The 15363-nt window shown below is 43.3% G+C and overlaps 1 protein-coding gene across 1 annotated transcript in view; it reads left to right on the forward strand.

Annotated features, from left to right (window-relative positions):
• LOC110515947 (contactin-associated protein-like 2) overlaps positions 1-6374 on the forward strand; it is a 304164-nt gene extending 297790 nt beyond the window's left edge. The window contains exons 26-27 of the mRNA XM_036943719.2: positions 1-55; positions 2943-6374. The exon at positions 1-55 is cut by the window's left edge and continues 17 nt beyond it. Coding sequence (XP_036799614.2) covers positions 1-55; positions 2943-3145 — 258 coding nt within the window. The 3' untranslated portion in view covers positions 3146-6374. The remainder of the gene's footprint in view (positions 56-2942) is intronic.
• Positions 6375-15363: the final 8989 nt, after the last annotated feature.

Consider the following 15363-nt stretch of genomic DNA (forward strand, 5'->3'; position numbering starts at 1 on the left):
AACGAGGAGCGAGTGATCCCAGATGGAGTCAACAGGAACTCAGCCATTATAGGAGGTATGTCCAGTATGGCCCCTATTCAGACTTCTCTTATCCTAAACTGCCATGTTCCACAGAGACATGACCCTCTGCCAGGTCCAGATGTCATCTTGATCTAGTGATATTCAGTTGTCTCCAGATGTGTTTCCCATGGGCCTACACGATGGCAACAAATCATGTTGTTGATTCTTCACAAAGAAATGCGGTTTTGTGTCTTTGTGTTTGGGGCCTGAGATGTGGCAGGGGGTCGCGGGGTTCGGGGGGGCCGAATACTTTCGCAAGGCACTGTACATATTCTTTATCCCCTTACACTGTGTACAAGACAGTAGTTTTGGAATTGTTAGTTAGATTACTTGTTGGTTATTACTGCATTGTCGGAACTAGAAGCACAAGCATTTCGCTACACTCGCATTAACATCTGCTAACCATGTGTATGTGACAAATACAATTTGATTTGATTTGATGTATTTGCTTCAGTAACATTTTGCTCCAACTTTAACATTCTGTCAATATCTATCAATATCCATTCTATCAATATACATTCTATCAATATCTATCAATATCTATCAATATACATTCTATCAATATCTATTCTATCAATATCTATCAATATACATTCTATCAATATCTATCAATATCCATTCTATCAATATCTATCAATATACATTCTATCAATATCCATTCTATCAATATCCATTCAGAGCAGCTCACAGATCACTGCCCATCTGTAAACAGCCCATCTCTACCTAGCGCAATTATTTATTCTTATTTATTTAACCTTTATAACTAGGCAAGTCAGTTAAGAACAAATTCTTATTTACAATGACAGCCTAGGAACAGTGGGTTAACTGGTCTAGGAACAGTGGGTTAACTGCCTGTTCAGGAGCAGAACGACAGATACCTTGTAAGCTCAGGGATTTGAACTTGCAACCTTTTGGTTACTAGTCCAACACCCTAACCACTAGGCTACGCTGCCGCATCCCCATACTGTATTTATTTATTTATTTTGCTCCTTTGCACCCCAGTATCTCTACTTGCACATTCATCTTCTGCACATCTACCATTCCAGTGTTTAATTGCTGTATTGTAATTACTTCACCACCATGGCCTATTTATTGCCTTAACTCCCTTATCTTACCTCATTTGCACTCACTGTATATATACTTTTTTCTACTGTATTATTGACTGTATGTTTTGTTTATTCCATGTGTAACTCTGTGTTGTTGTATGTGTTGAATTGCTATGCTTTATCTTGGCCAGGTCGCAGTTGTAAATGAGAACTTGTTCTCAACTAGCCTACCTGGTTAAATAAAGGTGAAATTAAAAAATAAAATAAAACAATTATATCAATATCTATCAATATCCATTCTATCAATATCTATCAATATCCATTCTGTCAATATCTATCAATATCCATGCTATCAATATCCATTCTTTTTTATTTATTTTTTTATTTAACCTTTATTTAACCAGGTAGGCCAGTTGAGAACAAGTTCTCATTTACTACTGCGACCTGGCCAAGATAAAGCAAAGCAGTGCGACAAAAACAACTACACAGAGTTACACATAAACAAACGTACAGTCAATAACACAATAGAAAAGAAAAATAGAAAAATCTATGTACAGTGTGTGAATGTAGAAGATTAGGGAGGTAGGCAATAAATAGGCCCTAGAGTTGAAATAATTACAATTTAGCATTAACACTGGAGTGATATATGTGCAGATGATGATGTGCAAGTAGAGATACTGTGGTGCAAAAGAGCAAGAGGGTAAGTAACAATATGGGGATGAGATGTGCTATTTACAGATTGGCTGTGTACATGTACAGTGATTGGTAAGCTGTTCTGACAGCTGATGCTTAAAGTTAGAGAGGGAGATATAAGACTCCAGATTCAGAGATTTTTACAATTTGTTCCAGTCATTGGCAGCAGAGAATTGGAAGGAAAGGCGGCCAAAGGAAGTGTTGGCTTTGGGGATGACCAGTGAGATATACCTGCTGGAGCGCGTGCTACGGGTGGGTGTTGCTATGGTGACCAGTGAGCTGAGATAAGGCGGAGCTTTACCTAGCATAGACTTACAGATGACCTGGAGCCAGTGGGTCTGGCGACGGATATTTAGTGAGGGCCAGCCAATGAGAGCATACAAGTCGCAGTGGTGGGTGGTATATGGGGCTTTGGTGGCAAAACGGATGGCACTGTGATAGACTGCATTCAGTTTGCTGAGTAGAGTTGGAGGCTATTTTGTAAATTACATCGCCGAAGTCGAGGATCGGTAGGATAGTCAGTTTTACGAAGGTATGTTTGGCAGCATGCGTGAAGTGGGCTTTGTTGCGAAATAGGAAGCCGATTCTAGATTTAATTTTGGATTGGAGATGCTTAATGTGAGTCTGGAAGGAGAGTTTACAGTCTAACCAGACACCTAGGTATTTGTAGTTGTCCACATATTCTAAGTCAGGACCGTCGGGCAGCAATCGGTTGAAGAGCATGCACTTAGTTTTACTAGCATTTAAAAGCAGTTGGAGGCCACGGAAGGAGTGTTGTATGGCGTTGAAACTCATTTGGAGGTTTCTTAGCACAATGTACAAAGAAGAGCCAGATGTTTACAGAATGGTGTCATCTGCGTAGAAGTGGGTCAGAGAATCACCAGCAGCAAGAGCGACATCATTGATATATACAGAGAAAAGAGTCGGCCCGAGAATTGAGCCCTGTGGCACCCCCATAGAGACTGCCAGAGGTCCGGACAACAGTTCCCCCGGTTTGACAAGTCAATGACTACCAATGTCTATCAATATCCATTCTATTAATATACATTCTATCAATATCTATCAATATCTATCAATGTACATTCTATCAATATCCATTATTTTCAAACTATTTCTAAATCTACTAAATCTATCTGCCCCCAGGTATCATTGCTGTGGTTATCTTCACCGTCCTGTGTACACTGGTGTTCCTGATTCGCTACATGTTCCGTCACAAGGGATCATACCACACCAATGAATCGAAAGGGGCGGAGCCAGCCAGTGGCGAATCAGCAGACACCACCATCATCTGCGCCGAAACCAACCCGGAAACCATAGAGGAATCAAAGAAAGAGTGGTTCATCTAACTGCCAATTGAAAAACAGATGAGGATTGGAAAGTGGGATGTTCATCTGTTGACCAATCACAGGAGAGATGGATGGAGACGTCTACTGAATGGAGGAGGGATTGGGAGTGGGTGAAAGAGGGTGTACAGAAATCCGATGAACTGCAGAAGAAAGACGAGACAGTTTATTGGAAGGTTGCGTAGAGAGTTGAGAGACTAAATCTGTACATAGTCTTTCTTTGTATTGTGTTCAGGAGTTTCCACGAGTCCTTTGAATACAGAATAGTTATATAACAGCAGATCTGGATCAAATACATTCAAACACTTTAGGTTTTTAGAAGTGCACTTGATTTAGCTTGGATTTTGCACCTTTAGGACTATTCTATTGTCTCCGATGTACCAGGCAAACTAAATCAAGCACAGCTCAAGTATTTGACCTATGTATTTGACCTCTGTATAATAATAATGGAACATATGCTAGCAAAGACTTGTTTGTTTTTTCAACTGAGATCTGAAAGATTATGCCAAATCATCTGTTTACAAGTTTGGCATTTCTGTTGGTCATGTTTACATGTCCATAATCCATATACACTCCAACAGTATTTCTCAAACCACTCCAAGAGGTGTAACCAGAGAAACATGGATGCCAAAAGTCCTGCTGTAAATATGTGTTATTTATAAATATATTTAATTTCTTTGTTAATATATGTTTATTCAGAGACATTGGTACAAAGACATTTACACGACATTTCAGATAATATTTCTAAGCATAGCACATATCCACAAATGAAAGAAGTTTACTTTAATTTAATTATGACATTAGATTGTATCCACAAGAAGACCTTCTCATCGATGGTTGGAGAGGAATGTCTCAATGCATGATGGGAAAACATGGCAGAACCATAGCTACACACTGCATGGCAGTTTGCTTTCTGTCCTTCCTCTGAGAACAAGTGAGCTCTTGAACTTTCAGTGTATTTTCTGTTTCCAAACACTTGTCTTACACTGAAGGCGCAAAACATTAAGAACACCTTCCTAATATTGGGTTGTACCCCCTTTTGCTATCAGAACATCCTAATTTAGTCATGGCATGGACTCTACAAGGTGTCAAAAGCATTCCACAGGAATGCTGGCCCATGTTGACTCTAATGCTTCCCACAGTTGTGTCAAGTTCGCTGGATGTCCTTTGGGTGGTGGACCATTCTTGATACACAGGAAACTGTTGAGTGTGAAAAACCCAGCAGCGTTGTAGTTCTTGGCACATTCAAACCAAAGCGCATGGTACCTACTAACATACCCTGCTCAAAGGCACTTAAATATTTTGTCTTACCCATTCACCCTCTGAATGGCCCATACACAATCCATGTCTCAATTGTCTCAAGGCTTAAAGATCCTTCTTTAACCTGTCTCCACTTCATCTACACTGATTGAAGTGGATTTAACAAGTGACATCAATAAGGGATCATAGCTTTCAACTGGATTCACCGGGTCAGTCTGTCATGGAAAGAGCAGGTGGTCCTAATGTTTAATACACTCAGTGTAGCTTCTCATGTTTATTTCACAAATTTGATTGATTGATCGATGAGATCGATCATGATACTTGTAATGCTGAGAGTTTGTCTCATTGGATGTTGAGAGTGCTGTATTTGTGTGTGTAGATGGGGTCGGTGGCATACGGGGGGGGGGGGGGGGGTGTAGCCTATGTTCCACAGGACAAGTCTTTGGGGTCAAGGGTCAAGGGTGAAGGGTTGAGGCTTGGTTCTACCGTGTTGAATGGTTTAACCCACTGTGCCTTCAGGAGACTGCCTTTTAGCCTTCCTCTTGGTAACACAACACAGCAACACAACACCATGGTGTCAGAACCAGACCCATGGTGTTAGAACCAGACCCATGGTGTTAGAACCAGACCCATGGTGTTAGAGCCAGACCCATGGTGTTAGAACCAGACCCATGGTGTTAGAACCAGACCCATGGTGATAGATCCAGACCCATGGTGTTAGAGCCAGACCCATGGTGATAGATCCAGACACATGGTGTTAGAGACAGACCCATGGTGTTAGAACCAGACCCATGGTATTAGAGACAGACCCATGGCGTTAGAACCAGACCCATGGTGTTAGAGACAGACCCATAGTGTTAGAACCAGACCCATGGTGATAGAGACAGACCCATGGTGTTAGAACCAGACCCATGGTGTTAGAACCAGACCCATGGTGTTAGAACCAGACCCATGGTGTTAGAGACAGACCCATGGTGTTAGAACCAGACCCATGGTATTAGAGACAGACCCATGGCGTTAGAACCAGACCCATGGTGATAGAGACAGACCCATGGTGTTAGAACCAGACCCATGGTGATAGAGACAGACCCATGGTGTTAGAACCAGACCCATGGTGATAGAGACAGACCCATGGTGTTAGAACCAGACCCATGGTGATAGAGACAGACCCATGGTGTTAGAACCAGACCCATGGTGTTAGAACCAGACCCATGGTGTTAGAACCAGACCCATGGTGTTAGAACCAGACCCATGGTGATAGAGACAGACCCATGGTGTTAGAACCAGACCCATGGTGATAGATCCAGACCCATGGTGTTAGAGCCAGACCCATGGTGATAGATCCAGACACATGGTGTTAGAGACAGACCCATGGTGTTAGAGACAGACCCATGGTGTTAGAACCAGACCCATGGTGTTAGAACCAGACCCATGGTATTAGAACCAGACCCATGGTGTTAGAACCAGACCCATGGTGTTAGAACCAGACCCATGGTGTTAGAACCAGACCCATGGTGTTAGAGACAGTAAATTGCAACTTATTTCCTTTCTTTCTTTTTTTAAACATGTACATATTGTTTATATTCAAATGTATTTATCATGTCTATCAGGCTTTACAAATGTTTACTTCATACTGGCATTGCCCGGTTACAATGTGATGTCATGACTGCCATTTTTTGTTGCTTGTCGTAATGGTTAATTTTTTCTATACTTTTTATTTTCTCTAATGTTTTGTAAAATTGGCCACCGTGGTTTGTTGTGAAACGTCTGTATGTCGTCTCAGAAGGTTCCACACTAAGGGCACACACACACAGGAAGATGGAAATGAAAAGCCCCAAGACAAGGCTGTCAGCATGTCACCAATAAACATGTCTGTTCCTGGGTTTGTTGTCATGCCACATCTAGCCACCAGGCTACTGTCAGTCACCTGAGTCCTGCTTTCAGCTCTACATTTCAATAAAGACAGTGTTTGCACCCAGGGCTACAGTGTATTCACCTGGGGAGTGGGGCTTGTCATTGATGGAACATGTTGGGTATGTGTGGTTGTGAGAGAGAAAAGAATGGTGAGAGAGAGAGAGGGTGGTAGAGAAAAAGAGTGTAATAGAGGGATGGAAAGAGGGGGGTGAGTTAGGGGAAGGAAGCTTCCACTAACTTGGCTCCAAAGAACCAGTGTGAGGCCTTCTTACAGGAAAGAACCCCAAGAGGTCCAGCAACAGGGTCTGAGGTGCTCTGCAGTCTGCACTGTGAGAATGTCAGCCTTTTCTGTCTGGAGGATAAGTCTCAAAGACACATAGAAATAACTTCATCTGTGAGTTGTTTATAAATACACTATATAGACTTCCTTCAATGAATCATCCTCTCATTGGAGGAGAAGCTTGGTTAAACAGACATTTTTGCTATGCAGATCATATGATTTAGGCTGATTAAATATGAGTTTGATAAACTTCAACCGTTTATATGTAGAAGCGGAAGAGGAGGCCAGGATAGCTGCACTGAGGGAGGAAGAGGAGGCCAAGATAGCTGCACCTAGGGAGGAAGAGGAGGCCAGTATAGCTGTTCTGAGGGAGGAAGAGGAGGCTAGGATAGCTGTTCTGAGAGAGGAAGAGGAGGCCAGTATAGCTGTTCTGAGGGAGGAAGAGGAGGTGATGATAGCTGCTCTGAGAGAAGAAGAGGAGGTGATGATAGCTGCTCTGAGGGAAGAAGAGGAGGTGATGATAGCTGCTCTGAGGGAAGAAGAGGAGTTGATGATAGCTGCTCTGAGGGGGGAGGAGGAGGTGATGATAGCTGCTCTGAGGGAAGAAGAGGAGGTGATGATAGCTGCTCTGAGGGAAGAAGAGGAGGTGATGATAGCTGCTCTGAGGGGGGAGGAGGAGGTGATGATAGCTGCTCTGAGGGAAGAAGAGGAGGTGGTGATAGCTGCTCTGAGGGAAGAAGAGGAGGTGATGATAGCTGCTCTGAGGGAAGAAGAGGAGGTGATGATAGCTGCTCTGAGGGAAGAAGAGGAGGTGATGATAGCTGCTCTGAGGGAAGAAGAGGAGGTGATGATAGCTGCTCTGAGGGAAGAAGAGGAGGTGATGATAGCTGCTCTGAGGGAAGAAGAGGAGGTGATGATAACTGCTCTGAGGGAAGAAGAGGAGGTGATGATAGCTGCTCTGAGGGAAGAAGAGGAGGTGATGATAACTGCTCTGAGGGAAGAAGAGGAGGTGATGATAGATGCTCTGAGGGAAGAAGAGGAGGTGATGATAACTGCTCTGAGGGAAGAAGAGGAGGTGATGATAGCTGCTCTGAGGGAAGAAGAGGAGGTGATGATAGCTGCTCTGAGGGAAGAAGAGGTGATGATAGCTGCTCTGAGGGAAGAAGAGGAGGTGATGATAGCTGCTCTGAGGGAAGAAGAGGAGGTGATGATAGCTGCTCTGAGGGAAGAAGAGGAGGTGATGATAGCTGCTCTGAGGGAAGAAGAGGAGGTGATGATAGCTGCTCTGAGGGAAGAAGAGGAGGTGATGATAGCTGCTCTGAGGGAAGAAGAGGAGGTGATGATAACTGCTCTGAGGGAAGAAGAGGAGGTGATGATAACTGCTCTGAGGGAAGAAGAGGAGGTGATGATAGCTGCTCTGAGGGAAGAAGAGGAGGTGATGATAGCTGCTCTGAGGGAAGAAGAGGAGGTGATGATAACTGCTCTGAGGGAAGAGGAGGAGGTGATGATAGCTGCTCTGAGGGAAGAAGAGGAGGTGATGATAGCTGCTCTGAGGGAAGAAGAGGAGGTGATGATAGCTGCTCTGAGAGAAGAAGAGGAGGTGATGATAGCTGCTCTGAGGGAAGAAGAGGAGGTGATGATAGCTGCTCTGAGGGAAGAAGAGGAGGTGATGATAGCTGCTCTGAGGGAAGAAGAGGAGGTGATGATAACTGCTCTGAGGGAAGAGGAGGATCATAAGAGTCAGATAATTTTCTTTTTTTAAATTTTATTTCACCATTATTTAACCAGGTAGGCAAGTTGAGAACAAGTTACCATTTACAACTGCGACCTGGCCAAGATAAAGCAAAGCAGTTTGACACATACAACGACACAGAGTTACACATGGAGTAAAACAAACATACAGTCAATAATACAGTAGAAAAATACGTACACAGTGGGGAGAACAAGTATTTGATACACTGCCGATTTTGCAGGTTTTCCTACTTACAAAGCATGTGAGGTCTGTAATTTTTATCATAGGTAGACTTCAACTGTGAGAGACGGAATCTAAAACAAAAATGCAGAAAATCACATTCAAATCAAATCAAATTTTATTTGTCACATACACATGGTTAGCAGATGTTAATGCGAGTGTGGCAAAATGCTTGTGCTTCTAGTTCCGACAATGCAGTAATAACCAACAAGTAATCTAACTAACAATTCCAAAACTACTGTCTTGTACACAGTGTAAGGGGATAAAGAATATGTACATAAGGATATATGAATGAGTGATGGTACAGAGCAGCATAGGCAAGATACAGTAGATGGTATCGAGTACAGTATATACATATGAGATGAGTATGTAAACAAAGTGGCATAGTTAAAGTGGCTAATGATACGTGTATTACATAAGGATACAGTCAATGATATAGAGTACAGTATATACGTATGCATATGAGATGAATAATGTAGGGTAAGTAACATTATATAAGGTAGCATTGTTTATAGTGGCTAGTGATATATTTACATCATTCCCCATCAATTCCCATTATTAAAGTGGCTGGAGTTGAGTCAGTGTCAGTGTGTTGGCAGCAGCCACTCAATGTTAGTGGTGGCTGTTTAACAGTCTGAAGGCCTTGAGATAGAAGCTGTTTTTCAGTCTCTCGGTCCCAGCTTTGATGCACCTGTACTGACCTCGCCTTCTGGATGATAGCGGGGTGAACAGGCAGTGGCTCGGGTGGTTGATGTCCTTGATGATCTTTATGGCCTTTCTGTAACATCGGGTGGTGTAGGTGTCCTGGAGGGCAGGTAGTTTGCCCCCGGTGATGCGTTGTGCAGACCTCACTACCCTCTGGAGAGCCTTACGGTTGAGGGCGGAGCAGTTGCCGTACCAGGCGGTGATACAGCCCGCCAGGATGCTCTCGATTGTGCATCTGTAGAAGTTTGTGAGTGCTTTTGGTGACAAGCCGAATTTCTTCAGCCTCCTGAGGTTGAAGAGGCGCTGCTGCGCCTTCTTCACAATGCTGTCTGCGTGAGTGGACCAATTCAGTTTGTCTGTGATGTGTATGCCGAGGAACTTAAAACTTGCTACCCTCTCCACTACTGTTCCATCGATGTGGATAGGGGGGGTTCTATGATTTTTAAGTAATTAATTTGCATTTTATTGCATGACATAAGTATTTGATCACCTACCAACCAGTAAGAATTCGGGATCTCACAGACCTGTTTGAACTCATTACCTGAATAAAAGACACCTGTCCACACACTCAATCAAACAGACTCCAACCTCTCTACAATGGCCAAGACAGGGGAGATGTGTAAGGACATCAGGGATTAAATTGTAGACCTGCACAAGGCTGGGATGGAGGACAATAGGCAAGCTACAGGACAATAGGCAAGCAGCTTGGTGAGAAGGCAACAACTGTTGGCGCAATTATTAGAAAATGGAAGAAGTTCAAGATGACGGTCAATCACCCTCGGTCTGGGGCTCTATGCAAGATCTCACCTCGTGGGGCATCAATGATTCTGAGGACGGTGAGGGATCAGCCCAGAACTACACGGCAGGACTTGGTCAATGACCTGAAGAGACCACAGTCTCAAAGAAAACCATTAGTAACACACTACGCCATCATGGATTAAAATCCTGCAGCGCACGCAAGGTCCCCCTGCTCAAGCCAGCGCATGTCCAGGCCCGTCTGAAGTTTGCCAATGACCATCTGGATGATCCAGAGGAGGAATGGGAGAAGGTCATGTGGTCTGATGAGACAAAAATAGAGCTTTTTGGTCTAAACTCCACTCACCGTGTTTGGAGGAAGAAAAAGTATGAGTACAACCCCAAGAACACCATCCCAACCGTGTAGCATTGAGGTGGAAACATCATTCTTTGGGGATGCTTTTCTGCAAAGGGGACAGGACGACTGCACCGTATTGAGGGGAGGATGGATGGGGCCATGTATCACGAGATCTTGGCCAACAACCTCCTTCACTCAGTAAGAGCATTGAAGATGGTTCGTGGTCGATTAGAAAGGCCTGCTCGCTGAAGTGTTTCAGGCAACGTTTGACAGTGATGAGTGGAGGTCGTTTGACCGCTGACCCATTACGGATGCGTATTTAGAGGGCATTACGGATGTGTATTTAGAGGGCAAGTTGGTTAGGATGATATCTATGAGGGTGCCCGTGTTTACGGCTTTGGGGTGGTACCTGGTAGGTTCATTGATAATTTGTGTGAGATTGAGGGCATCAAGCTTAGTTTGTAGGATGGCTGGGGTGTTAAGCATGTTCCAGTTTAGGTCGCCTAGCAGCACGAGCTCTGAAGATAGATGGGGGGGCAATCAGTTCACATATGGTGTCCAGAGCACAGCTGGGGGCAGAGGGTGGTCTGTAGCAGGCGGCAACAGTGAGAGAGGTGGATTTTTAAAAGTAGAAGTTAAAATTGTTTGGGTACAGACCACTACATCACCAGAGGAACAGTGGAGGAGTTGGATAAGGGTTCAGCTATAAGCTATGAGAATTGGTCGTCTAGAATGTCCGGAACAGAGAGTAAAAGGAGGTTTCTGGGGGCAATAAAATAGCTTCAAGGTATAATGTACAGACAAAGGTATGGTAGGATGTGAATACAGTGGAGGTAAACCTATGTATTGAGTGATGATGAGAGAGATATTGTCTCTAGAAACATCATTTAAACCAGGTGATGTCATCGCATGTGTGGGTGGTGGAACTGAAAGGTTGGATAAGGTATAATGAGCAGGGCTAGAGGCTCTACAGTGAAATAAGCCAATAAACACTAACCAGAACAGCAATGGACAAGGCATATTGACATTAAGGAGAGGCATGCTTAGTCGAGTGATCATAAGGGTCCAGTGAGTAGTGAAGTTGGTTGGGGTCACGGCGATTCAGACAGCTAGCCGTGCCATCGGTAACAAGCTAGCATAGGGTGGAGGTCTGTTTTTAGCCACCTCGTGCATTTCCGTTGGTAGATTAGTGGGGTTCCGTGTGGTAGAGGGGACCAATCCAATTGGCAAAATAGATATAGTTATAGTGACCCAAGAGAATTGACCCAAGAAAGTGATGAAGGAGAATATTGAGGAGATGAGCAGAGAGATATCGTCACAGCAACTAACTAGGATAGTAAGTAATAGTGTAATGTCCCATTAATCAACAAATATGTTTTATTAACATTCAAGAAACTAAAGCAAATATTGCATTTTTTTTTTGTGAAACATCAAATACCAACCAGTGGTATGATTGTTTCTCAACTTGTTTTCAAAGATAAGCTTTGCTTCAACTATATTCACCTCACTAGAGTGTCTCTAACGGCTTTGTTCTACTGTTACAGAGGTCTTCCCTGTTAAGATACACAAGGAGAGAAGTTTGTAGCCATGTATAGAGAGCAGCTGCGTTCTGATCCTCTGTGCTACTGTGAGAAGAGTGAGAGGTCTTGGTGGGGAAAATGCCTTGCATGTACCATGGAGGTGCCATCCATACCAGTCTCCACTGTCTCTTCTTTCCTTCTTCTGGACAGACTATCACACCCAGGGTCTAGTTGTTACTGTCCCCTACCTCAACGTCCCAGCTGTGTCCCTGAGTTAAAGCCCAAGACCATTTTATAGTAATTAAACCTCTATGGGTTGTCCGGAAGCTGCTGTCTCTCTTTATTGTATATGGCACTAGTCAGGTCCTCAGACAGGATGAGACTGGTGTAGGCAGTGTTGGGGTCCAGAATCACAGGATCAGAGGACAGAGAACAGAGATCCAGTGTTGTTACCACCTATAGACCTAGTTGTGGCATCTTACTACCATTTACTAGTACCATTCAATGTATGTCACATAGTTTTTTCGCATTGTTTGTAACTTATTTTGTACATAATGTTGCTGCTACCATCTCTTATGACCAAAAAGAGCTTCTGGATATCAGAACAGCGTTTTCTCACCTTTAACTGGATGAATAATTTTTCTTTAATGAGGGGGATTTACTCCAGACACCCGAACAGGCCCTCATCCCTGTCATTCGCAGGGGAAAAAGATATCGCGGAAGGAGATCGGGGTGCCTTGTAAGGATCTGGCGATGAGTGGCTAATCTTCCTTTGCCATCGGTACTACCGGCCAACGTATAATCGCTGGATAATAAAGTGGATGAACTACAAGCACATATATCCTACCAAAAGGACATTTAAAAACTGTAATAATCTAATGTTTCTGCGAGTCGTGGCTGAACGACGGCATGAGTAACATACAGCTGGCGGGTTAAACACTGTATCGGCAGGATAGAACAGCAGCCTCTGGTAAGACACAGGGTGGCGGTCTATGTACTGTATATTTGTAAACAACAGCTGGTGCACGATATCTAAGGAAGTCTCTAGGTTTTGCTCGCCTGAGGTAGAGTATCTCATGATAAGCTGTAGACCGCCAAGAATCTACCAAGAGAGTTTTCATCTATATTCTTCGTAGCCATCTATTTACCACCACAAACTGATGCACTAAGACTGCACTCAATGAGCTGTGGAAGGCCATAAGCAAACAAGAAAACGCTCATCCAGAGGTGGCGCTTTTTGTTGCCGGGGACTTTAAGGCAATTTAAATCGGTTTTACCTCATTTCTATCAGCATGTTAAATGTGCAACCAGAGGGGGGAAAAAAACTCTAGACCAGCTTTACTCCACATACAGAGATGAATACATGTGCTTTAAAATAGTGTCTTATTCCTCCTCTGGGATGACACTCGTATTACATCTGTTTTCGTAAGGTCAACCAAGTTAACCCAGGTGGTATGCATTATTTGGGGGAAAGTGCTTGCAACAATGTTGACTGGAGATATATTTTGAAAGGTGCAAATTCACGGTTAGGTAATTAGAGCCTATTGAACATAGAGTATAATCTCTCGGAAACCCAGCGCACCCACAAGAGATCCCAAACTTTGTCACAGTTGTTAACGAATTGGATGCAGCTGAGAAGAAGCAAAACACTAAGTTGGGGAATTTAGTGGAAACCTGCCCATTTGTAGCAAGCATGGTAACAAGCATTCGTTGTTACACTTCTGTAGTTACAGACCACACTTACTACCAGGTACATGTTGTTAGTACATTGTAAAATATGAATTGTTACAGTTACTGTAACTACAATACTTGATACAGTGTATTTACAAATGTGATTACACAGTAATAAGGACCCTTGAAAGGAAGTGTAAACCTAAATTTACAAATGTGATTACACAGTAATAAGGACCCTTGAAAGGAAGTGTTAACCTAAATTCACGTGATTACACAGTAATAAGGACCATTGAAAGGAAGTGTTAACCTAAATTCACATGATTTGTCGGTTTTTATTGATTGACAGATTGTTATTGATTGTTTGATTGTTAAATACATTTAATGTGGCCTTTTGTTCCTCTGCAGAACTTTAATAGCCTCTGAGCCGCCTGATCCCCCGAGCTTACATGAACGGTTCACTGCAGCTGTAATCAGCCTGGTAATTACTTTAAGGCCTTGAGGGAAAGTTAAGTGACCCTCCTCCTCTCTCTCTTCTCTTCTCTTTCACTCTGAACCTAACCAAATGTAGCAGGCGTAGAAGATACAAAAAAAACTGGAGGTTCTCTTCTGCACTGTAGAACCAATCCAGTAAATGTGGAGGAGTTAGGATGGAGTGTCACCTTGTTAACATCCAAAAGAGGAAGTGGTGTCACAGGCTCTCTTTCCATTTCCCCTGAAAACCGGATGCATCCGATTGTTTTGCGACCCTGCAGGTGGTCTGACTACATTCCTAACTAAAATAATGTACTTTTTACTCCATACATTTGCCCTGGCACCCAAAAGTACTCGTTATATTTCAAAGGCTTAGCAGGACAGGAAAAAAGTCCCTGGTCATCCCTACTGCCTCTGACCTGGAGGACTCACTAAACAGAGAACATCCCTGGTCATCCCTACTGACTCTGATCTGGTGGACTCACTAAACAGAGAACATCCCTGGTCATACCTACTGACTCTGATCTGGAGGACTCACTAAACAGAGAACATCCCTGGTCATACCTACTGACTCTGATCTGGAGGACTCACTAAACAGAGAACATCCCTGGTCATCCCTACTGACTCTGATCTGGTGGACTCACTAAACAGAGAACATCCCTGGTCATCCCTACTGACTCTGATCTGGAGGACTCACTAAACAGAGAACATCCCTGGTCATCTCTACTGACTCTGATCTGGAGGACTCACTAAACAGAGAACATCCCTGGTCATCCCTACTGCCTCTGATCTGGAGGACTCACTAAACAGAGAACATCCCTGGTCATACCTACTGACTCTGATCTGGTGGATTCACTAAACAGAGAACATCCTTGGTCATACCTACTGTCTCTGATCTGGAGGACTCACTAAACAGAGAACATCCCTGGTCATACCTACTGACTCTGATCTGGAGGACTCACTAAACAGAGAACATCCCTGGTCATCCCTACTGACTCTGATCTGGTAGACTCACTAAACAGAGAACATCCCTGGTCATACCGACTGACTCTGATCTGGTGGACTCACTAAACACAAATGCTTAGTTTGTAAATGATGTCTGAGTGTGTGAGTGTGTCCTGGCTTTCTGTAAATAAAATAAAACAAGAAAATGGTGCAGTCTGGTGTGCTTCAGCAAATACTTTCAGACTTTTACTCAAATTTTACTTTAACTTAATTAAGTAGTATTTTTACTTTTACTCAAGTAGTATTTTACTTTTACTCAAGTAGTATTTACTTTTACTCAAGTAGTATTTACTTTTACTCAAGTAGTATTTACTTTTACTCAAGTAG

This window comes from Oncorhynchus mykiss, chromosome 15 (genome assembly GCF_057628025.1).
Source record: "Oncorhynchus mykiss isolate SJ-2025 chromosome 15, ASM5762802v1, whole genome shotgun sequence".
In the NCBI taxonomy this organism is placed as follows: Eukaryota; Metazoa; Chordata; class Actinopteri; order Salmoniformes; family Salmonidae; genus Oncorhynchus; species Oncorhynchus mykiss.